At 39.1% G+C, this 25,430-nt stretch overlaps 2 protein-coding genes across 5 annotated transcripts in view; one reads left to right on the forward strand and one right to left on the reverse strand.

Moving 5' to 3' along the window:
• Nucleotides 1–1,026: 1,026 nt before the first annotated feature.
• On the reverse strand, nucleotides 1,027–10,481 carry THOC7 (THO complex subunit 7). 2 transcript variants are annotated; one of them, XM_074913889.1, is made up of 8 exons: nucleotides 10,347–10,481; nucleotides 9,723–9,840; nucleotides 8,695–8,816; nucleotides 8,284–8,370; nucleotides 6,793–6,850; nucleotides 3,266–3,332; nucleotides 3,076–3,145; nucleotides 1,027–1,865 (listed from the first exon to the last, which is right to left on the reverse strand). In XM_074913889.1, exons 1-8 carry the CDS (start codon nucleotides 10,363–10,365, stop codon nucleotides 1,798–1,800), a joined length of 609 nt encoding a protein of 202 aa, XP_074769990.1. In that variant the 5' UTR covers nucleotides 10,366–10,481; the 3' UTR covers nucleotides 1,027–1,797. The 2 variants fall into 2 exon arrangements, with proteins under 2 accessions (XP_074769990.1, XP_074769989.1); XM_074913888.1 differs by having other exon boundaries at nucleotides 1,033–1,865; nucleotides 8,695–8,822.
• A 16-nt stretch (nucleotides 10,482–10,497) lies between these two features.
• ATXN7 (ataxin 7) overlaps nucleotides 10,498–25,430 on the forward strand; it is an 89,280-nt gene continuing 74,347 nt past the window's right edge. For 2 of the 3 annotated variants that reach the window (XM_074913883.1, XM_074913887.1), the window contains exon 1: nucleotides 10,498–10,605. The gene's annotated coding sequence lies outside the window, so the exon portion shown is untranslated. The remainder of the gene's footprint in view (nucleotides 10,606–25,430) is intronic. The other variant, XM_074913884.1, reaches the window with a different exon arrangement.

The following is a 25,430-nucleotide window of genomic DNA, read 5'->3' on the forward strand; positions in this document are numbered from 1 at the left end:
GGGCCTTTCAACCACAAAAAAATGTTAATATGCTTTAAAAGTGTCTTGAGAGTTTATGGTCTTCATAATTCATACATTCGTGAAAGTGACTCCTCCCTGATTTGGCAATAATTTAGTACTGCTGCTTTACAAAGTATTTTACTGTTCACTGTTGTTAGGAGGGGAAACAATACAGAACACTAAATACTTTTTGACAGTGTATTTTTCATATTAAAGCCTTTTTGTTTGCTTACCCACCCCCCCATCCTGCAAAAGTTGTAGTGCAGAAGCACTGCATGTCTACACAGGCTCTATCAAGCAAACCTGAGCTTCCCCTGTGTTCTGAGTTGACCAGCTGTGAACGAGAAGACTTTTGACAGCTTATTAGTCCAGGGCTGCACTGTGCTCCTGAAGCTGTATGACTTCTCCTTCAGCTGGCGTGCCTTTAGCGAACTTGGAATGTGAGCAAAACAAGCTCAGATATGTCTGTTCAGTGCAACGCATGCAGATCCACAGCCCCTGAGAGTGGGAATTATATGGCATTTAGAGTATAAAAGTCCAAAGTCACAATCCTGTAAATCCCCCTCAGTTGTCACCTAGTTTGAGGAGGAGGCTTCATTCTGTATAACATCTTTATTTTACCTCAACCACATAAGCTTATGACTCAGTCTGAGCGAGATCCAAAACACATTCCTTTACCCAAACCATTGCAAGGCTTGATCTAACAGGTGATTTTACAACATGGCCAACAGGTAGTGACATGACCTACTACTGCCCCTTGTTCCTTCCTCCCTGCCTTACAAAACTTGTCTTGGGAAGGCTGAAACCTGTATTTCCTACCTCCTAACAGACTGTGTAGGCTGCAGGATGATCCAGGTGGATAGATTCTACCCTCCCCATTAATAACAACAGTATCTGAGATACTTTAACATCATGATTGTCTCTCCACTGTTTCATTTTGTCATCATGAGAAAGGAAGGGTTCCACCATCTCTTTCCAGAACTATGATGTATTTCATAATAGTCAATGGACAGACAAAATCCAGAAGCAGATTATAAATGGTATCAGAATTAGATTGCTGGTTCTACAAGAAAAAAGCTTTTAAATTGCAGTTTTAAACATGTCCTTTCAAAATGGGACTTCTGACGTGGTTGCACAGAACACAGCATAGCAGGCTCAGATCACTGCAGTCCTTTGCATCACCTTAAGGAAAAAAATAAAGCTAGTACAGTATGATTTTTGTTGTTTTACACCCTTTGACAAGCATTAGTTCTATAGAATTTGTTTTATATGAAGCTAGAAAATTCTAGTCTAGTCACAGGCAAGTTCTAAAATGGCAGCTACTTTGAAAAATTAAGATTCTACTTAGTTGAGTTTTAGGTCCCATCTGGACTAGGGTACAGAAACTGGGACTCATGCAAAGATGCACTGTCCTTGCTCCAAGGTCAAATAAGAAAAGGAGCCCGTACTATTAGACTCAATGCCTACAAAAAATAGGAAACTCTTTGTAAACACCTTTTATTGACAATGTTTTGCAAACACCTTAGTTCACAAGTACTGTGCAGAAGCTTCATCCTTTGTAAAACAAAATATATTTCTTGTCACAAATTACAAAGTTTGTTTATTAACACAAATTGCCTGTCTGCACAGATCTGTAACTTTTCCCCCCCAAAGCATAAACAAAACAAGTATTTTGGTATAAAATTTCACAGAAGCAGTAGAAAACTATTTTTCGGCTCTGTCTCTTACTGTTGGTTTCAACACAAATTGAAGACACTTGGACATTCTTCAGTAGTATAGTCAGTCTTCATATTACATCTACTGTTTGGTCTCTGTTTCCATCTGAGTTTCTTGAGATTCTTCAGCTTCTGAAAGTTTTTCATCATCTAAAATTCAACATTACTGTTAGTCAAACATGCTTGGTTATATTTACAGATTATATTGAAGAGCTGTGTCCCACTTAAATATTTTATGTTAATTACCTTAAATGTGTAGTAGAGTATCTCATACAAAATGCTATGTTCAAACAAAACAAAAAAAATCCCTCAAAGTTTTTAAGGCTGTTATCTGTAACAGCTATTACAGAAAACATGGGGTAAACCCTGTTGTAGTATCAATTCAAGCAAACAGTAATGGATTGCTTCAAACCACATGCCTTCTCTTTGCCTATCAATAGCTTAACTCCAACTGAAGCTGTGCCTTCTGCTAAAATGTTACTTCCTTCACAAAATTCTAGAAGCTGAAAGGTAATCTATACATTCATGTGCAAATGTATTTTAGAGGCTAATACTTAAGCAAGTGTTAGTAACACAGAATAACAATAACCTTCTGCTAAAGTGCACCTAGGATTAACAGTTCATTCTGCTTAAGGAGATCTAGATGGCCTTAAAGAATGAAAGTCTGCTATTACAACCATCTATGTTAATCAGGTCATGCTCAAAGGCTGTAACAATTATTCCATCTCAGAAAAGACATGGCAAAACCCCCAGAAAATAATATTTAAAACAATACTATCAGAGCATGAAAAGTAAGCACTGATTTGAGAATATTATTTCTATGACAAAAATGGGTATGACTAGATTTCTGAATTTAGCTCTTGTGTTATTGTAGTTTTAGTCCCTGCTCTATTAGACTCACTCTCCGAGTAAGTAAGTCATTTGGCTTTCCTGTATTTCAATTTCTCTTTAGTAAAGCCTCAAACAATACCACAGTGCCAGTGGCATGTTCAAAGTTACTGAGACAGGAATTATACAAATAAGTTTGGGAACTATGTACAAGAATACTTTCCTGTAAGAAATACTTTTTCTGTTTAAAAAAATCCCAACTTCAAATTGCTATTCCCCATCCCCACATCTTAAAAAAGTTTGTGGCCTACAGATTAGTCTGAAGCTAGTCAGGAAATGACATGGTAGCTAGCTTGTAGAAGAAAAAAAATTCTGAGCAGGCTCTGGGCTACTACTGTGAAAAAAAAAAATGCTGCTGATGCAAGAGGTCACCAACCTCAATTGCACCTAACTAGCCCACTGCTGGAAGCTGCAATTCCTTTTGATCTGCTGAAACCCAACCCAGTTAATATATATTAAGAACACCACTTACTTTCCAGGGTTTGCTGAAGTTCATGGATGGTGCTCAGGAGAACATGAAACTGCTTTCTTCTCAGCTCCAACTGGAACAATAAAATACATATTTTAGGAAAAAGAGAGCCCAGCCAGTCAAGCAATCCATAGCAGATTCTCCTTTATGTTCCCAATAAATAATTAGAATACAATCTCTAGGAAAAACCTACCTTATCTTCAACATTTTCTTTAATGTGAGAAAGATGTTGCAGTTCTTTTCCCAAAGCTTCTAGCTGCCTGGAAAGAAATTGTGAGAGTATTTTTAAAAAGTTCTGTACAATTCTTGAAAAAAAGATTTGAACTAAGTGGAGGAAAAAGAACCATTAAATAAACAGCATAGGTAAACAAAGCATAAGAAATAAAATTAGAGACATAAATGTTAAATTATTATGTCATAAACTTGTAATTTCAGGACTTGTTTTCTGTAAAAGGTCTCCAAGCTTGAACACAGTTGTACACCGGGCATTTGGACTGTAACAATTCAGTCCTGCCACAAACATGTTATTTACTTGACCATAAAATGAAAGTTAAAGAAGTGGGTTACATTAAACACCCATAGTATTTTCATAAGCTTCACTACTTCACGGATTTATGTTGATATCAGTAGATTAAATAAAAACATGGCATCAGCAAGAACATATTTGATAAACCTACATACCCAACATACAAACACAACAATTCCCAGACACAACAACTGACCAAACACATAGTCAAGTACCTTATCTCTGACAATGGCCTGGCCAGGCAGAGTACTGGATAACATGTAGACTTTACAGTAGGTGTATGCAGAATAATCCATGTTTTTGATGAAACTACATGATACAGCTTATGCCTCAGCACACAGAATTTAACACTCATTTCCTTCTCAAATGCCTCTGGCATTAAGAGATAAAGGAAACATACAACACCTATAATGTCATTGTTATTCATATCCTTTTGAAATACATCTTTCAACACCTCTTCAGGATCTTTCTGCAAGCATTTGACTGTTTTCTGTTCCCACTCGGACCCACCACGATCACCACAATCCTTTTTGAGGCAGGGCAACGAATAACAGGTACCATACACTAGCTTTCAAATGAGGATGGAGCATCAACTCTTACATTCAAACCTCCAGTTTGGCCCTTGTACTTTTCCTCTAATGCCTACCATAATTTATGCTCCATGTAATGAGAGCAATCTGTTTCTTTAAAGGTGAAGTGGATTGAGGCTGACCATCCCTGATTAATTAGCAGGCAGAGCCATACAGGGGCCACGAAGGGAATAAAAGGTTTTTTTCTGAAGTACTGACAGCTGCTGTAACTAGTCTGGGCAGAGAACCACAAAAAGGCCTCCAGTTCTGAGTAACTCACAGCAGCTGGGAAAAAGGCCTGTTTTAGTGCTACCTGAGGGTGTTGTCTTTTTTTGAACCAGTACGCTTGGCATCTTGAAGGAAATACCTGAAAGAGGGTTGGGTGTGACATTATCCCTTCCCTTAACAGACTGGCTAACAGGTTATAGGTCATACAGTGATTTTGCTAATATTTGGTTTTTACTTTCTGGAAGACTTCTGTACGGCCAAATCTCACTGTGTATACTGTGCTGTCAGGTATAAGCAGACTGTGAGAAGACATGCAATTTTTTTCTAGGAACATCCAAGCTACACCTGGCATTTTACTACTTTCACTTTCTGCTCCAGAGAATCTTGGCCTAGCCTTCTCATTTCTGTATCTCCTTTTCTAAAACTCAGTGTCATTTCTTGGTCCTTATACTGCATCTAATTACACTGTGGGCAGTGCCATTTAGTAGTTCAGGTCCTGACACTTCCTGAACTGACTAAGCTGGTAAGACCTTCTTTTGTGCTGTATGACTAGTTGTTTCAAGAAACAGCCCCTTAAAAGCATATAAATAAAAGTATTTTTCTGAACTTTGTCCTGTTGTGCCATATGACCAAAAGCTATAAATGTAACTCTCACAATAAACCATGACATTTCTCCTTACAGTAAGTTTTCTCAAGTGTTTTTTAGTGATTAAGGGTTCCATGAAAAGTATGACATTGCTAGTGAGGCTTCCTCCATTATGATTTGAGGGTGCTCCTTTTTGGTTTATAGTATGATTTTCTGTATACTTTCCTCAAACTGGAGAGAAAGGAAGCCTTGTAATTAAAACATTGGATAAAAACTTCATCTAGTGCCTGTATTTAAAGTCTATTCACTTGGAGAGGTCAGTTAAAGCTAAAACACTTATGAACTAAGCTCCCTTTAGAAATGTTTACGTTTTGTTATCCTATTTCCCCATCTCTAAAATTGGGGATCACACTCTGCTATAGTTCAGGTTTGGATACTAAGAGAAAAAGGGGCATACAGCGTAGCCATTCTTGCAGCGGATGAGCACACTGGTATTTCTAACTGTGATATACTCTTTTCTGAAGAGATGATAAAATCAAGTTTAAGAAAAGACAAAATGCCAAATTTACTAGCTGCACCATACCACCATTTCTAGCTTTGCTCAAACTTACGCTTGGATGTGTTAATCAAAATTAGAACAAACCTTCCAAACCTAAACAACCTGGCATCCTCCAAGAAAAAAGTATTACTGTTTAGTTGTTTCCATTCTTAATCAATTGACTTATCTGAAAAACTTCACTTTTGATAATTCTTTATTGTGAAGCCTCACTTGATAAATGGCACATGCTGACTAATGAAGTAGGGAGTAGCCAAGCCTCATGAGAATCACCTGTAATAAAGTTGTGGTAACGATACCAAGGCAAGAAATGGTATCAAGAAAAAGAACATACAAGAAAGAAATGTGTGAAATATTCTCGGTAGCTTATAGCTACAAAAATCCTACTATTAGGGTAATAATATAATAAAATATCTTCCTTTTGCTATAAAAGGCCATGGAATGTGAAAAGACAGCCTCCTTCTGCAGTTTCACTGAAAGTGGGCAACAGGATAGGTGCAAACCACGCTTCAATGACAACAGTAACCCCACACTACATCTTTAACCAGGTTAAGAAGAACAAAATCATAGATGCAACGAGTTCTGGCATATTTCTATGGCTTGATGAAATTAAAAAGATTATGTCCCCACAACTGCCCAAAATGACCCAAAGGCACAGATAGTGATCCAAACCCAAGAGTGACACAAGCAATACTGTCAGTTACATGCAAGATGAGTTGGACAACAGGTAGGTCTAACTGGCATGCCAGGGCAGGTTATACTGTGGTACACAACATAGTCATTTATAACCGGGCATGCAGGAACAACTACTGCAAGGAAAACATAAAAAAACCCTAAAAGTTTTCTCCTGCTTTCTCTCATTCCACCTTACTTGCTTATGCATTATGTATTTTGCGTCACTACTGAATCCCTTGCTGGTCCACTTTACAGCACTTCCCCACTATTTCTTTTCTGAGCAACTTGTCCCCAGTAAACTGCCATTAGATGTGCATTTACATCCGAGTTCACTTATTCACCTTAACAATGGAAAAATTTCAAATACAAAATGATTAGCAATGCTTCTGAACCCATACAGACGGAGATTAATTAAAGAAAGCTGGTAAGGGCACACTTTGAAAACGAAACCCAAGTTTTTCTTGTGTCAAAAGAAATTATATGAAAGCGAGGAAAGGTCAAACTGAAAAGCAAGGAACTGACAAATCTGGTGACTTTTAGATTACTGGCTTATTATAATTTAATGTAGTCTCATACTTACTTCAGTGTTTCATGTCTGTCTGGATGGTGCTGTATGACTTTGGCCAATGCATCATACTCTGAAAGACATTTAATAAGTCTGTCTAAATAATTCTGAATGTATTGATTCAGGAATCGAAAATCAGGTACCACAGAATGGTACAGATTCTTTCTCCTACTTGAAAAACTGTTTTTAACATTTTTCAAATTTGTACATAACACCTTACATATATAAAAAAAGTACCTGCATAATTTATAACATGCTGTAACGTTTCAAAGTGGATGATTACATCAAAAGAGATTTTAAACAAACTACCGATATGATTGTAGGCAGATAATGATCTACTCACACTTACCCAGTGCTAGTGATTCACAAAGGATGAGGCCAGAAAACAGGACCTTTAGATAGCTCTGTACTGCTGCACCTTTGGTTGTTTGTGTATGATTCATAAGCATTGGGCTTAAGTACAATGTAATGTATATGTACAGAAAACAGTGCTGATGTTACCCATAAACATTTAAAATTTTTAGAAAAAAAAGTAAAAAATGCTGCATGAGAAACAACAGGATTTTAAAAAAAACTGTCTTAACAAATTGAGAATAATATTTTGGTTATACAGGCAACAGCCATTTCCTGATAGTAAGACTGTACATACACCAACTACCTCATTCAGATGGAAAAATCTGTGCTGCAGGCTGGACAGAACATATCAAAAAAGCAAACACATCAGAGCTGTGTTTGTGAAGACACAAGAATTCTACCTTCCTACTGGTTAAGGCTCTTTTAATTTCCAGCTGAGTCTAAAATTATCCATAAAACTGATCAAACTGTTGTATTTAAAACCTCCATCTGTTACACTTTTAATAATTTTCTTTGTGCATTTCATTTATCAAGAAAAAACGAAGTTTTGCCTCTCCTCAATTGCTAATTTTTTATAAGACAGTATTACAGGGAAATGCTTTAAATTTCAATTGAAATTATCAGCATGTACTTTTAAGAGTAGGTAAAAAATACACCTCTCATAACAGGTATTCAGTAAGGACACATACAGAGTTCTTGGGTGTGTAACTGGCACTACTGTCTCTGTGTATGCCAAGACATTACCTTCCCTTACAAGCTGAAGGAAGACACATGCATGATCTTCAGTGCTGGCTGTAAGTCTTTTCAGCTCTTGTCTGGCTGTTAATAATGTGCTTTAGTTCTTCAAGTCACCTGAATTGTGATAGGATGCTTCTGGGGTTTTTCTTTGTCCTGAAAACATCTCTCTGAACTACTGTTAAAGGTTTTCCTGATGTTGCATGTCACTGAGATCTACTGGTTCAATCTTGCCTGCCTCATCCACAAAAACTTTCAGTAGTGGGTGTGGAACCCACCAGACTAAATATAGTATTCATGATGCTGGTATATTGCCTTGCATTTTCAAAAATTTGGTATCTATTTTCTGATACAATGTATTTTGAAAGATAAGAAAATAATGAAACCAACCAGTGTAAATACAAATATTGCTCTTACCCTGGCGATTTTTTCGAATCCTTTTTGCTTGGAGGATTTGTTTTTTGCATTCAGAAATCTTCTCATGTGCTGCAGCTATACTATTTTCTTTAAAAAAAGATAAAGTTATACTGAAGTCAAACAATACACGTAAACAAAGATAAAGAGCCATTTGTGACATAGTTGTCTGCTAGCTCCATCAGCAACAAAACTATATACACTTCAATAGGTTAAAACCAGATTTTATTTGTATGTATTTTATATACTCATAAGAAGCCTACAGCATATGCATGAGTGCTAGCTATTAAGAAAAATTAAAAAAACCCCAAACCACTCATCATATGTACATATTATGTTCACCAGAACTGGCTCAAGCTTGTTCATAAAAGAGAAACTGTCAAACAGAAAACAGTAATATTTTCTCATCCTTACCTATATCCTTATATATTTTTTCATAATTTTCCATTTCTCTCAGGTTCATATCATAGACCAGAAGAGTTTTTCCCATCGAAAATTCACACTGTGATAAAGTACTCAGCATCCGTTGGTACTGGCTGTAACTGAAAACAGACAAGATATTTATTCCTAAGCAGCACAAAAATATCCCCTAACTTTACAAAACAAGAAGACAAAGCCTCATGTAGCGTAAGGAACAGCTAAATAATAATGATTAAGTAAAGAAAATATTTCAAAGATTGAATTTAAAGTTTTTTGAAAGTGGTTAGAAACATTGCACCCATTAATTCCACCATCATGTCCTTATAGGTGTAGAGTATTAAAGCAACGGGCAAGTTGATCCAGGGCTTAAAAATTTCTCAGCTAGGGCTGGCTCTGTGACCACCGAGATCAGTATTTTAATATTGCAGTGCTTCTCTGTACACAGAATTGTTTTACTGTCTCCTCCAGCGATTTCTATCCAGTACTAGTACGCACCCTGCAGCAGAACACCACGTTGTCATGCATCCCTTACTACTTTAGCCTGTTGTTGTGTTGGTTTTTGTTTGTTTTTTTAAAAAAGGGGAACCGCAGCAGCAGAAATACCAGCAGTGCTACCTTGTCCTAACAGAACAAACGCAGAACTGCCAACTAAAATATTACGAGGCGTGATCCTGTTATAACAGGGGGACTCCCAGACGGATCACGCAGTGGCACGACAATCCTGCGGGCACTCGAGCGGTGCTGCCAGATTTCATGATACAGCCTGCAGCCTTCAGTGATTTCTCACCCATCTCTGGTCCTCATCTCTCACCGCAGTGCTCAGCGTCTGTGCTGGAAACACCACAGAGCCATAGCGAAAAGCAGATGTGTACATTTTAACACGGATGTTTTTAAAATGGATCAAGCCCAGTTTTCCACTGAAATGCAAGCTAATCAGTTCCAAGACTAAAAAAAAAAAACCCAACCCCAAACAACAAAACAAACCAAATCAAACAAAACAAACAAAAAAAGAAAACAAATACCCTTCCTCTTGAGATCCGGAATTACACCACTTAATGAAACTCTTCACCAACAAATTGATCCGCCTGTCGTCACCAGCACCATCGCCATCGATCAGCAGTCGCTTGCGGATAACTTCGTCTGGGGGAAAACTCCTGTTTAAATGGCAGCCGCCCCCCAGGGCCGAGCGCGGGCGTCACCCCCGGCCTTCAGGGGACGGCTCCCGGGGCTAAACCGGGAGGAGCTGTCCGAGAACCGCCGTCCCAGGGCGCCGGGCGGGAGCGCGGGGCTGAGGGACCCTGGGGCCCGGGCGGAGAGGCCGGGGGGCGGGGGGCGCCCAAGGCCCGGGCGTGCCCCGGCGCGGAGGGCCCGGGAGCGGGGCTGCGGCTCGGGGCCGGGATGGAGGCCCGGCTGCGGGGTGAGCGGCCGCGGGTCGGGCTCGGCGGGGGCCGCGGGGAGAGAGGCCCGAGGCCGGGGCGCGGGGAGCTCTCCGCCGAAGGGCGGCCGGGGCCGTGCGGCGGGGGCAGCCCGGCGGGCGGGAGGGGCGAGGCGGGCCCGGCGCCGAGGGGAGCCGAGCGGGCCGGGCAGGGGTCGGGGCGGCGGGCGCGGGGCGGGAGCGGAGGAAGGAGGAAGGAGGGAGGTCTCACCGTCGGTCACGGCCCCCATGGCGGCGAGTGCCGGAGCCGGCGGGGCGGCGGCAGCAGCGAGTGAGGTCAGCTTCCCACAATGCAGCCGGCGAGAGCGGCGGCCATGGAGGGGGAGGCGGCGGCGGCGGCGGCTGGGGCCTGAGCCGGCTGGCGGCGGACGCGCGGCCCGGCGGCGGCTGCTGCGGCGGCGGGGAGGGCCGGCGGGCGAGGCCTGCGCCCCGCGTGGAACCGGCCCCCTGGCGAGGGGCGGCCCCGCCAGGTGAGGGGCCGACGGGGGAGGGAAGCGGCGGTCCCCGCGCCCGCAGCCAGGCTCCACCTCCCCGCCACCGCGCCCCCGGCCCCGCCGCCCCCCGCCCGGGCCGCCCCGCCATGCCCCCGGCACATGCTCCCTCGCCCTCGACGCGCGGGGCCCGGGTGCGCCTCGGCCGCCCTCCCGCCGCGCTCCTGCCCCAGAGCGTCCTCACGGGGCTGCCGCCGCCACCACCCGCGGCGGCCCCGTCCTGCCCTCGCGGGGCTCCGCACGGCCTCGGCCCCGCACGATGGCTGCCACGACGCACGGGGGAGCGCGGTGGACGGGCCCAGCGCCGAGGCGATGGCGCCGTGCGGGTGGTGGGACCCACCGCGGGGGCTGGAGGGAGCGGGAGTGCCGGCCCCTTGGTGCCCGCGCCCTGGCGAGGGTGCGGAGGACGTGCCCACGGCTCAGGCGTGAGGGAGGTGGGATGGCCTCCTCGGGCTCGCCCCCGCTTGATGCTGGGAAGACGAGCAGCAGGGCCCGGGGTGTGCAAAAATCATTGTTCTGATGTGTTTTCTGGTGAGTTTGGTTGTCACCAGCGGATAGGAAGAAACAACTTTTCATCCTACCCTGAGAAACTAAGCTGGCGTTGGAAAAAAAAAAAAAAAAGAATAGTATTAAGGTGTTAGTGATACCAAGTGTTGAGTTTTAGGCTTTTGGTCCACAGACTTTGACACCTGGGCAGCACTAAAGCTGGTAATGTTCTTGTAGTATATGTCACAGTACCTGAGAAATAATGTTCAGAGCCTGACACCCTCCTATTCCCTCTTCATTTTGGTTTGGACACTTAAGTAGTTTATGGGCTTGTTCTGCTTAGCACTTTGCATTGACAATTTTGGGGTCCTGGTGAAAAGTCAGGGTAAGGAAAGCACAAAGTGAATGTGTGCTGTAATTGGTGCTTTCCTGGTTTTAGAGCTGTGAGTGATTATGAGGTGCTTTTTTGTTCTGGATAGCGTCATTTAACAGCTGTTTACAGGTTGGTAGATTGTTTCAAGCCAGTACTTTGTCTTCAATAGGCAACTGGTCAGATTCTTTGGAAGGTGCTATTGGGAAAGCATTACAGGGAGTGGTCATGAAAACTCTGCCCAACTTTTGGGAATAAAGAATTTCCAACACAGAAAGTCCGGATAAGTGATTTCTGTTCTTGAAATCTGTATGCATTCTTATGTAATTTGTGAGTGATATAATTATATGAGATAAACCTAGCTCTCTGCACTTATACAAAGCTCGGGCCAAGGAGTGGGCCATGAATTCATGAGCTATGTGAACGTCATTAAATACACTCACTTTTATGAACTCTTAATTTGTTGCTGTTTAATATAGTCAGTTTGATGAAAACCTTTGTTTTTCCTAAGGCTTTAGTCACTATGTTATAGCCCTAGTGTTTTGCCAAAGGGCGAGAAGAAGACCTAGCTGAAGTTCTCTACACAAATGTTACGCAGTGCGGTTTGTTGCTGCCTTTCCCTCTTTACCCACTGGTTACCTTTCAGAAGTCTTAAGCATCTTGAAGCATCCAGTCTTATCAAGACTTAATATTTTTCTTGCCCTTCTCTGAGCTCTTTCCGTTTTCTGAGACCGTTTCTACCACAGAGAGAAGTTGATCTGAACACTTGTAGGTGAAAATGCACAATTATTTGTTTAATCGCATTTGAGTACTATTGTGTTATTTTCTGTCATTTAATCCAGTATAATCTTTTCTCACTTTTTGTTCATCATTCCAGTGTTGGTCTGATAGTCTTATTAAACTCTCCACAATGACAGATAGTCCTTGAGTAATTAATTTAGAATACAGCAGTCCATATGATTAGTTAATAATATTTAATGACTTTTGTGCCATTCTTGTCTTCATATGTGTTACTAATTACAAAAGTCTTACAAATTCTCTGTTCCAGGTCTTAGGCTCATAAGAACAATTTTGAGAACAAAGCCATTATTTTTCTTTTTAAGATAGGGCTTTCAGGCATCATCAATGTTCATTAACTTTTCTCTTTTAGAATGGGAAGTAGAATTTGGTAAATAGATCATCAAGAACCTCACTAAGGCTACATATTGATGTAATAGCCTGTTCTCTTTCCTGCCCTGTTTTGCCATTTTAAACATCCACGAGGTGTTTTTGCCCAGGAAGCCGGTTCCAGCTTGCTGGGTTTCTATATGCACTTGAGTCTTTGGAGTCTTCTTTCGATTTGCACCATTTCCAAGTAGAGTTCCTCATCTTGTAAGTATGAAACAACCCTTGTTTCACACGTATGGAGTGTGTGCCACTGGGCTGTATACAAGCATGTTTTTCCATTAATTCAGTGTCATGTATGATGTAGAGCTCAGGAGCAGGGTTGACCTACTCTTACTTATTTGTCCTTCACCAGTTTGTGCATTCTGTGCAGATTCTGTCAGCTACACTCTTTTATATAATCCTTCAACTGACTGACAGAAATACCAAATAGCATTGGACCTTCCTTAAGGCAACAGTATTGGAGATTCATGCAATAGGAAAAAACGTCTTGCGTGGGGTATAGCACCTTACTCCGTGCCAGCTCTTTTAGAATAAGTACCTGTGTTTGCAGGCTTTCCACCAAGCTCAATGTGATGTAGTTTTCCCTCTTTCCTTGAGTTCCTTTATGTGTGCCATATGGTAAGACCTTGAAGCAGCTTATACATAATAATTTGTTGCACACCTGTCCTTGTCAAAAGTGTTAAATGATCCTCTGTAATGTTTCCAGGTGACTCTGGATACAAGAAGTATAAGCTAGGTAAGTTTATACTGCAAGATGTTACATGTGTGTGGAACTGGCTCAGATTTTTCATGAGTATCCTTTTTTTTTTCTGAAAAAATGGCTTTTAAGTACACCAGACTTTTTTTTTTTTTTTGAGGAAATCTGTTGGTGTTGAAGTTTTCATTCCTGAAAAAAAAATCTATGAGAGTCAAAGTTTAAAGAGACTTTATACCTCCTCCCCTTTTCTTTAAGTGTGTATATGTATTTTTTTTTCCAACTGCAGAAAAGTTAAAGGGGAAGAAGCTTTTTATTAGTATTCCAGGCTATAATGAGCTATGATTTTTAGAGCTAAGAAAACAGCTTTAACTATTGATGAGGTGGATTTAAAATATTTTTCCTAAGCCTCCCTAATAATTTATGAGGTGGTTTTAGATTCCAGGTTTTCTTCGTGTTGAATAACTTCTAAATCAGACTGTTGTGTGGCACTAAATCTTACAGAGATCTAAGTATAGTAGGTCAGAAACTACAAGGTATTTTTATCCAGTCCAACCTATATTCTTGTCAGAAAGCTATACCAAATATATTTAGCGAGACCTATTTTCTGTAAGCCTATGTTTAGCATTACTTTTTATCACTGTCCTTTATTTCTTTGCTGATTGTATACCATGATTTTATGCAAGACTGGTATCAAACTAACCTATTGGTGTCACCCTGTTTTCTCATTTTAAATTACGTTAGAGTGTTATATTTTCTTTGCAGTCTTTAGCCTCAGTGTTTACTGAAAACTAGCATCAGTGTTTCAAGCTTGGTATCTCATTCTATAAAAATTCTTAGACACTGGCTGTCTAGTTCTGCAGATATTAAAATATTCACTTTTGGCAGATAAACCTGAAATATTTCAATCCAGTGATTGGTGTAAAACAAGTAGTAGGGTTTTTCTTTTTTTTTTTTTTTAGGTACTAAGCAATGTGGTTCTTAGCCTTGTAAAAAGCTTTCCTAAGATGGACCCTTGTGTTTCTGCAGAGCTAGCACATTTTCACAGAATTACAACATAACGAGACAAGGGAGAGTGAAAATACTTGTTGCGACTGTAGTGACAATAACAATAATTTAAAAATGCAACATTTTATTATCTGAACAGTAATCAATTTTGCTGTCTACTGCCTGTGTTACCAAGATTGATTAAATGTACTGTTAATACTGTACTTTAAAAGCCAGGCTCTTATCAGATAACAATGTAACCACAAGTTGTGGGCTACGGGATTGGTTTTATTTCTTATTTTTCACTATGCCACTGAAAGAAGCATGTAAAATTCCAGAATTTTTCACAGAAGCAGTTTGAAAAATACAAGTACTAGAAATAGTGTGTTTGTTATAAAGACATTTCATTACTACTACTACTTTTCTCATGAAGGAAGACAAAAGCTTATCTTAGTAATTTTAAAAACCAATAGTACTGCATGGGCCTTTTAAATAGATTTTTGTTAAATAAGGGCTCTGTCTCGTGTTTAATCTAGATTATACAGGGGGCATTCTGATATTGCCCTTTTTCAGATATCTTCACAGGAATTATGTAACAGCTTCCCTCAGTTCATATCTGGATTCTACTGAATATTTATGAAGCTTGGAGATCAATTATTGTACGTTTTAAGGTGATCTGTCACTAATTTATTGCAGCTTGTCAAACTCAAAACTACATGAGACTGGAAATTAAGGTATTGAGTGTAGAAGAATGAGTTTACAGGTGCAGGGATGCACTCAGCAAATGAGAGTGTGCCTTGCATGCGTGTCAAAAGGGGCTTTAATTGAGGCAGTGGAATTATCAGAAGTTAAAAGTGGTACACGGGGCCATGATACCTATTCCTCGTGACCTGGTAGGTTCCCACTTGGCAAGAAAGTGAAGGTGTTTTAACAGATATCTCATGAAACTCAGTGTTGTGAAACTGCTGCAAGACAGATTAGATGGTTAGATTTTTCTTTTATTCTAAAAATCATTAGCACCGTGGACTTCAGCTGCCTGTGCAATGCCTCGGAGATCCCACATGGTGTCTGCATTCTGTGGTTTAAAATGACTGTCGTGTAATTTCAGAGTGGGATTTCGTATTTCGTGTATTCTGTAAGGAAGCAGCCATTTATTCTTTTGGAATTGTTTTCAGCAGGATTAGTCAGTTATCTGGTAGCCTCTTAGTTTGTTGGCAGGATGTTTTCAGAGTGGCTTCCTTTTATTTTAATAAAAAACCCAGCATATTTTTATTTTTCCTCCCCCAGTCCTACAATTCATGGGTCTGGTAGCATTTACATTGTGCCCTGAAGATCATCAGTGGCATGTCAGAGTTTTCAGAGGAAAAAGTGGATGCTGAAGGAGGTTTTGAACTAAGAAGAAGAATTTGTCTTTGTTGGCAGCAGGCCAAATGGTAAATGTTTGTATTTAACTGTGGCTTGAAACATTGGATGAACAATAAGAGAGTTGTGAATATCATGTTTACTTGTATCATGTTTAAATAAATAACTGTTAGTGCTACTGAGGAAATTTTGCACAAAGATTACAAGGGAAACCAGGCATTTCCTCCTTTGGAAAGCAGCTCTTGCCCGACTTCAGAGTGGCATTTGCTGAATCACGTGGCCAGATGCTTTGACTCGGCTAAGAAAGCTGAATCAGAGCTATTGCACAGCTTCTGAGTCAGCTTTTCAAAGTTTAATAAAAGTTGGTTGGTTGGATTTGTTTTGGTTTATTGGTTGTTTGGTTTGGTGTTTTTGTTTTTTGTTTTTTTTTTTTTTTTTTTTTTAAAAAAAAGCAGTCCAAATCTGTAAAAGAAGTCCTAGAAATCTTACAATTTTACAAGACTTTGAGCTTGGCCACATCATGGAGAGATGTTGAAAGAAACACTTCTATCTCAGAAAATGAAGAAAGAGAGTGTGAGTTCTATATTGATAAATATATGTTTCTTGTTTTAAATTGGTGTTATATTTTGCTTTTGATTATTTTATGGTTTATTTTCTTTTAATAGAGTAACTCTGTCAGTGGGTAGTGTTTAAGCACAGCTACAATTTACAGTTCTTGTAAAACATGATACACAGAAGCATGTTCTCACTCCTTGATTTCTGAGTGGGGTACAAGCCTGAACAGTCAAATAGAAATAATTGGAAGCATGGTCGCACCCTTTGGTGATGCCTGCTCAATTTTAGGTTTTAGTATGACATATGTTGAATGAAAACACTGGACTTTGTCAGGATGACAAATGTGGTGAGAAACAATAGTGACTGGAAGCAGGGTAAAACGCCAAAGAGAAGTTGTGGTCTTCTCAGGAAGAAGGCACGTTCTCCTCAGTTTCTTTTTCTGAGTGGGCCAGATGTAGCTTCTAAACTGTTGCTTCAGTTGATGTCAAATGAGATGGTTTAAACAAATATTTCAAGAGATGTATGATGAGAACTGGTCTCTCCAGCAGAGACTCTCAGATCCAGAAGGGGCAGATCCAGGTTATGGCATTTCCTTACCCTTCTCAAACTGGTTGTACCAAAGGAAAGGTTGGTGTGGCTGAGGCCAGGTGGGTTTCCATGAAGATGGAGGGGGCCAAATGCTTTAGTGTTTGCTGGTGTTTCATTAAAATGATACCAGCCAGAGCAGCTTGAAGGAGATGATGAATCTGCGCATTTTCTATGCAGTAGCTGAAGTAGGAATGTGCTTAAATCCTTCCTATATCCAGGGCTAAGCACCTTTCTCTAGGGAGCATTTTGGATTCATGCTCTCTTGAAATTAGGATCATAAGCCCTTTCTTTCAAAAAGGGAGCAAAGGTCAATCTTTGCTTTCAAAACCCAGGAGGTGGCAATGGTTCTGGTTCCCTTTTTTGTCATTAGCAGAGCTGTTATCCGCTAGACTGCTCGCCACATGTGTGGGAGACTTCAACCCAGCTATCCTCCTTCCTGAGGGGATTAATGCCCATAATTCTTTCCATCAGAGTGAATTTTGTAATCACCAGGCTGTTGACTAGTATGAGGTGGTGTTGCTGTCAGAAAGATAGACTGAAGTCAATGGTATAGCCCAGCGCAGAAGATATTAGACGACTAAGGACTAAGGCATTTAAGGAAATAATCCATAAAAGCAAACTAGTAGTTTCAGAAGAGCAAGAGAAGAACATGCAAGATAATTTTTGCATTGCAAATCAGATTCTGTTCAAAGATGTATGAGTGCCTTCCTGGTGATTTCCAAATTTTATTTGCAAGCAGGGATAGAATTTGGACTTGAAAAGTATAGGCAAACAGAAAAAAACAAATTGTGGAATGAAGTAATCTGCTTCATAAACTGTTTTGGTGAGTTGCAAAAGGTGAATAGAAAAGTTAGTGTCAAACATTGGCAAAAAGATAAATTGAATGCAAAATACGGTACCTATAAAGTGTGAGCATATACATATGTATTTATATATACATGTAAATTTTCAGTTGAGGTATGAAAGAGGTTATGTGTGTGCCTGAAACATTAAGCCCAAAATGTTATTTCTCCTAATAGTATTTACAAAACTCTCAAGGTAAATTTTCTCAAAATAATGTTTTAGTAGAGACTTGGTATAAACAAGCATTCAGGTTTGCTTGTTTTTTCTTTTGTAAAACATGAGTGCAGAATGTTTGAAAACCACGAGGAGTTCTTTTAGGTCTGCTGCCTTTTGCCTTTTTTTAAAATAAAAATTTAAATGATGATTATACATGGAGAGAATTGAACTAATAAAAGAGGCAAGGCAGATAAATTGGATTTTATAACTTAAATGAATAAAGATTGGCTTGTAAGAGATGAGACTGAAACAAAGCCATGCTAATAATAACTGCAAGTATGCACCTGTGATTTTGTGGTTCATTGTAAATATTTTCACTTCAGTTTCATTCCAGTGTTGCTTTGGCAGTTATGGGTTGCGGGTTTTTTTTAAATTTTTGAGATCTGCCTGTGGTTTCTGGTATATGTGTGTGTATATGTACAATGGTGTTGAACAATAACATATCCTGAAATAAAATTGTGCACATGTATATTAAAATAAAACATACAGATTTTTTTTTTTAAATGTCATGAATTTGAAATTTAATTTTAAAAGTACCTAAATTGCGCTTGAGCTGCAGCCACTTTGCCCAGATTGGAATAGGAGGATATTACACTCAGGTTTTCTGGTAAAGCTTTTCTTTCCTGTTGTTAAGTTCACAAACAGGAGCAACTGACTGCAACTGTAGTTTATGTCATCAAACAAATGGAAGGAAATAGCTGCAGAGCTGCTCTTTTAAAATGTTTATGTTCAAGAAGTCTGACTTAGTCTTGCAAGCTCTTGAAGGGCTTTTGAACTGTATTTGTCCTCTCAAATGTTGGCATAGACTTGTAATGCGATGATAATACAGGTAACAGGTTTCCTAAAGACTGGATCTTTCTTATCGAATCTGCTTTGTAATTGCCTCTTCACAGTCTGTTCCCCAGTGTGTGTGTCTAGGACTGGCCCACTAAATTTGGCTCAGAGAGTTACAACTCTAAGACAGCCATTTTGCAACCTATATTTTCTTCTCTTTCTGCTAGTATCACTGAGTAAAATTGCCATTCTGTATCTTTTTTCTGGTGGTGGTTCTCCTTGGTGCTCTTCTGTGGAGATGGATGCTGTAAGAATGTATTGCTCCCTTGAAGAGGCCTCTTAAAGTTATCAGCAAGTATAGTCGTCTTTAATAAGCAGTTGTTCTCTGTTGGCTTCTGTGCAGGTGGTGTCTTTTAAGCAGCTGCAATACTTGGGGAAAAATAAGTAACGGGTAGCCCTAGCACTAGTAGATATGAGTACAGGACTGTTTGTTGTGCTCAAGAAATGTATTACAGTAATTCACGTCAAAATGTGAATTTTTTTTTTTTTTTACAAAGCTATAGAAATAGGAAAATATTACCTTAACTATGTGTCACTGTAGTTAAAGAAGAATGACTTCTGCTAATCCAGTTGTCAGCAGGGCCCAGACTTTGCTTCATTATCCTTTTTATTGAGAAAGGAGGAAAGAGTCTTTGGAAATTCCATGATCTCTTTTGCCAAAAATCATCTGATGTCAAGTCAGAGATCTTCCCAGGCAAGTGTCTTCATCAAGAGGAATGGTGAGACTGTGATATAGTTGTCTGTTGTTATCAGAGTTTAAAGCTTAAGAGTAAAATTTACTTTAAAAATATAAATACCTCAAAAATAGAAAATATAACTATTGAGGGTTTATGAACATAAATATAATATTGGAGGATATATGAAAGAAAAAACCTCACTTTTATGTGGTCATATTTTACGAAAGTTTACTTTGATGTTTTCATATTAATTTTTGACTTTTTATTTTTCTTGTCATTTGGCAAGTATTTTTCTGTGTTTCTGGTTCTTCACCAACTCTCCTTTGTGCACCATCTCTGATAACAGGAAAGTCCTTAGTTTTGCTGCAGGGCAGTGGGGCCAACCTCCTCTTTATATTTGTGCTCACACCATGATAATGACATTTTATTATCTTGGGAGCCTGAGTTGAATTTTTAAAATGACAGGAATATCATGTATACTTTTACTTGATTTATTTGTAAGTACAAAACATTACATAAGGAAGGAGTGCCTACGGTGTCCTAGCTGAGCTTCCTAAACTTTCTTAGACAAAAATATACCTACAGTATTAAGGATCCTGAGTTTGTGAAAATCAGACCACTTGATCTGCTTTAGTTTTGAAATAAAGTATTAATTAACTGCACACACACAGGACAACAGGCTCTGTATTGAATGAAATTAGGAAAGAGGAAGTGTGGAGCTGCCAGTGCAATTGCTTAGAGATCTGAAAAACACGATGTACAAACAAGTGCCGAAAGGATACGATTCCTTAGTTTAAGTGGGGCCTGAGAGAGTGAGAAGACAGATCTACTGAAGAGAGTTGCAAAGCTGGGGAGCTTATGGCAGGTAGGGAAAGAAATAGCTCAAATTTCTGCAATGAAGATTCAGCATGGCCAAACGGAGTTTTCTGGTGGAAGTATCGAAATGTTGGAATAATCACCTGCGGGGACAATAGCGCTTCCATTGCCCCAGGTCTTTAAGAACAGGTTTGATTACCTGTATTGTTTCTACCAGATAGTTTAGTTATCATGCCCTGGGGCTGAGTGACCGGCTAACGTGACCTTTAGAGGTTCCTTCCATCCATCTTTTAGTTAACAGATCTCTAACTACACATTGCACAGATTTTAATAGGATCAGAGTACATAACTGATACACGCTGAAACCTATTTTCCACCTCTGTAACCTGTTTAGCAGTTCTGTTTCAACTTTTATTCAGTTAAAGAGCATCCAGTGATTGGCTCATTAATGCCTGAGTGAGTACCGAGTGCCCTATTAATAGCTACCCAAGTAGTAGTAGTACTTAGAAAAAGGGATCATTTTTATATAGTATACTAAACAACCGTAAATTAATACAGTCTATAAACGTGTCAAATTTACAGTGTGTAAGAAGTGGTGTTGTCTTGGGTGGGCTTTTGTAGACATTTAAGCCACTTTTAAGTATGTTTGGGTCAGTATGAATGTATTTCTTAAAATGAAAATGTTAAAGTTTTAAAATTATGTTTCGTGCTACTAGAAAGACATTCTTCATCTCTTTAGTATCACTAATGTCATCGATGTTAAAGCTTTGTCAGCGTTTTTACACAGGTAGGCTTTGAAGGGTGACTGATGTATCTTGGCTAGTGATGAAATTTTGTGTTCAGTTTCTTAGCATGGCCTAGCATATTTCTTAGCAAACAATCTTAATTTACCTGGAAAGCAGTACAGTGCTGTCTTATATATACTTTCCCCACATATACAACTTAACTGTTTATAACAAAAATGCAATTGCAGTTTTCAGAGAAAAACAGGGAGACATGGGCCAAATGCTCATTAGTCAAAAGGCATGTGAAGAAGAGAAACCCAAATAATTAAATTTTTTAAGCTAGTTGTAACTTTCTAGAATGTGTGTTCTTGTTTTTTTTGAATGGGATTACCATTTCTCTCGCTGCTCTAACATTTTTCTCCTTGTTACCAATACTGTGTTTCATGTGAGGCGGTGTACTCTGACTCTAGATGGCAGTCACTGGTAGGCAAAGGGAAGGATCGTTCTGGGTTGCTTGGCCTGGATGCTGCAAGTCTCTGCACCAGTTGGCTTCTCTAACTGGAATTTTTATAGCGTTGGGCAGCACTAAAGATGTCACCTCTGCTTCTCTCCCAAACTGCAAGGGATAGTATGAAGAAAGAAAAAAAAAAAAAAAAAAAAAAAAAGGAAAAAAATAAGAGAAACATAAAATGTTGTGGTGAAACATTCACAGAAGAGAGCTTTAGGAAAGCTGACAATAGTGAAGAGATTTATTGTATATTGGCAAGACTTTGTCCTAGATTAACAACAACAAAAAAAAAGTTATAATGGGAGAAATACCAGTTTCCCACTACATTCTGTTTCAAAGAGTAAAACAGATTGAACCTGGTGCATCCAGGGATATTAGGAGTGGAGGAATGTGTGATTGTAATCTCATTTTAACAAACGAGGATTTCCTCACAGTCACGTGGGCATGTGTTGTTGGAGAAATAGTTCCTTTTGCTTAAGACATTGTGTCTTCTACCACCCTGTGCTCCCAATCCTCCCAGCGTCCATCCTCTCCTCTTAATTTCAAAACTCTTTCCCGTAATTTTACAGGTAATTCCTTTCCATCATACTTGTTAGCAGTCTGTCTCTTGATTTTCCATTCTGTCTCTTTTCTTTAAAGCAGGATAAAATTTGGGTTTTTTTCTCTCCCTTTCTTTGTGTAGGCGCTGTTTGTCTTCCTTACTCGTCATTACTAAACAGTTTGATGTAATGTTGCACTTAGAAAAGGCAGCAGCACTCAAGCAAAGGACCAGCAGTTTCTCAGCCCTTGCTGTGTAGGCATGATTGCACTTCATGGGATGAATACTGCTTGATAAGAAAGCTATTAAAATAAATACAGTTCAAAACCAGGAATTTATCTATATATTTTATTGATCTCTGGTTTCCCGTGCAGTGCCAAATTATGGTCTTGATTACGTATGTGCAAATCCCAAGAAACTCTTTGGAAAGTGCTGGAGTCATTCTGGATTTACAGAGATATACTTAAATTTTGGCCTTCAGTTCAATAATAAGAAATTGATTTACTGTTATATTGCATATTGTATTAACTACCAGCATTAGTAAAGGAACTGTGATCCTGTAAGTGCTTTACAAATATTCTGCAGGACATTTTTTGCACTAAAAAAGAATAACTGAAAATCTTGATCTTGATTTTTGCTTAACACAATCCTAGCAACAAGCCCATAATTTCTTAATGTACTAGTTTAACCGTGGAAAACTACTGATTTTTTTTAAAGGAAGGGTGCTTTAGTTGCAGAGGAATGAAAAAAGCAACCGATGCTTTAATTAGGTCTTTATTTTTACATGTTTATAACGAGAAATACCATTGACGTCTTGTGCCAAGTTTTACAATTCACAGTCAAGTGCGTTTCCAGAGCCAGTTTGAGAAATGTGGACTATCGTTTGTAGGGAAGGCCTTCTAAGAGTTAGCAGTAATCTACTACAGTTTTCTTTGTGAAGTTCATGTGCAAGAAAGACAAGATAAGAGATAATTTTGGTATTATGTCAAGATTATATATTAGGATGACAGGTATCACAGTCCCTAATAGATTGCACAGTGCAGAGATAATGAAGAGTGATGCTCTCTGTTCCTAACCCTGCCTTGGGCCTGGTAGGTAACTGTGGGCAAATCACTCCTTCTTCCTCATTTTTTCTGTAAAAATGGTGATAATGACGTGGATTAATTTGTGTTTCATTTTGAGGTCTAAAGGGAATACATAGAAATGAAGTGGTAGGAAGATGATGGGAAATATAAGGTGGTGAAATAAGCATCTGTGTTACAGACAGCTTTGTACTGGCAACTGATTATAAAATTATTGATTCTACTGTTCCTTCCTGTTGAGGGTATTGCTATATACTTGTTCACAGGAGTGTAGAAAAAAAAATCTTGCTATTTCTTATGCTAGCCTATTTTTCAGCTTCTCAGTCAGAATTTAGCATAAGGTTATTCTGCTTTTATTCTTGCCCATTACCATCCCCATGAGGGACAGTTAAAGCTGTAGTTAATGGAGGATAAGGACAGCAAAGGTCTGTCTGTCTTTCTTTTCTCTATCTCCTCCCTTTCTATCTCTCTGTCTCTCTTTGGCCATTGAAAATGTAGGTCATATTGCATCACCATAAAATGGAACAGTCAGAAAGGTGTTTGAAAAATGCTGACAACCTTAGCCTGGGGTGCATGCCAGTGTCCTTTGTTTACATTGTGAATAGTGTTGTACCTGTGTAGGAACCAGCATCACTGTTAAGGTTAGTGGTATGGTACCTAAATTATGAGACAAATTTTAACATGACTTTCATCTGCCTGCAGTAATTTAAAATTAGATAAAATGCAACCACTCACAATAATGATATACATGAGGAGCTAATTTGAAATCTTTAATCTGCAATAACTGTGACGGTGTAGTTTGAATAATATTACCTTTGACAGAGAAGCTCAGTAATAATTTTGCAAATCATGTTAATCATGTACTCTGCATTGTCTTGATTAGCTGTGCCTTTCTGTCTAGAAAAGTGTGTTTATATTATACATTCGTATATTCTTTTTAACATTACTGTTTTACTTCCTGCACCCTTTTAAATGAGCCAATCAGGATTTTATTTATTTTAAAAAAATTGAAAATCCTGATGTCCAGTGTCTTATTGCTTGCTACCAGTCTTTTGTTGTTTGTGTTTCTGATGTAATACAAGTTGGAATTGGTATGAAATATTCCTATGGCATAAAATGCAGAATATATCTTTTTCTTCTCTACAGTTGTGTATAAATACCATTTTTAAAGAAATATAATTTCAGCTGTCGTTATTTATCTTAGATGCAGTAAGCTAATGTTTTTTTATGGATTGAACTTTCAAATGGTGTTATAAATCATACTGCAAGATGCAGGTGTTTTGAAATATAAGACAAGATACTCACTTAAAGAATATCTTTCATTGTTTCTGAAACAGTATTTTTTTAACCTGTCTGCTCCATGCTTTGTGCGGTTGTACTTAAACTGTTGAAGTGCAGTATTCAGAGGCTTCTTATGACTTTGTTAATCTTACTGCTAAAGAAGACTTCTGAGTTAAAAGAGAAATTGCTGGAAGATAAAACTAAAATTAGGGATAACATGGTTTGTTGAGCAAAATAATGAATGCAGATCTTTTCCTGTTGCCATTAGACAAAGGAAAATGACAGTAGTCAAAGTTCAGTGCACTTTGCCGTGCGCAATTATTTTGCAATTTTTATCGATTAATTTTGAATTATGCAAAAGGTGTTGCTGCTTCTTCATTGACTAAGGTATTAGTTACTTATGTTTGATGCTTCTCATTATCTATGGAGATACCTATGCATGTTTGAAATAGTTTCAGAATAACTTGTATCATGATTATATTTTGCACTGAATATTCTGTTGCATAAATAATAGTAAATATATTGGTAATTCTGAGAAATATATTGGTATACATAGGAACTATATGAAATCTTGAGATGCTGCAATTTTGTATTTGGTATTTACAGAAGTTTGGTATCTAATCTCTATTTGAAGCATGTAGCTGGTATTTATTTTTTAATCTGTGAAGATGTAAAGAATTGCCTCTCCCAAAGAGAATAGGAGGGCCAGTTATGTATTGGTAGAGCTTGTGGTTCTTTGACCATCTTTGACCCCCTGAGATTCTGTAGATGGCAGGTCCTGTGTCGGTCTCCAGCACAAATGAGATTAGCCTGAGAATTGCTCTGATTTACCAGCAGCCCTGGCCTTCTGCTGGCCACCTCGTGGTCCTTCAACGTATGCCTCCTGCACCCATTTTTCCAAGGGACAGAATAAGACCTCCTTAGGTTATGCCCACAAACAAAATGTCTAAATGAAGCCTGGTATTGGGGTGATTATACCTAGCGTGTTCAAATCTCTGTTTATATAAATGTAGACGTTGTATTTTATCTTAAATTTGGATATTTAGTAGATAAAAAAGGAGAAAGAATGTTCCAA

The sequence above is a fragment of the Athene noctua genome, chromosome 10, assembly GCF_965140245.1.
Source record: "Athene noctua chromosome 10, bAthNoc1.hap1.1, whole genome shotgun sequence".
Taxonomy (NCBI): Eukaryota; Metazoa; Chordata; class Aves; order Strigiformes; family Strigidae; genus Athene; species Athene noctua.

Coding starts and splice junctions, on each gene's coding strand:
- THOC7 (XM_074913888.1), bottom strand. Junction 6,851..8,283: donor GATTCGAAAAAATCGCCAGG/GTAAGAGCAATA, acceptor AATGTCTTTCAG/AGTATGATGCATTGGCCAAA. Junction 3,333..6,792: donor GACAGACATGAAACACTGAA/GTAAGTATGAGA, acceptor ATTTCTTTCCAG/GCAGCTAGAAGCTTTGGGAA.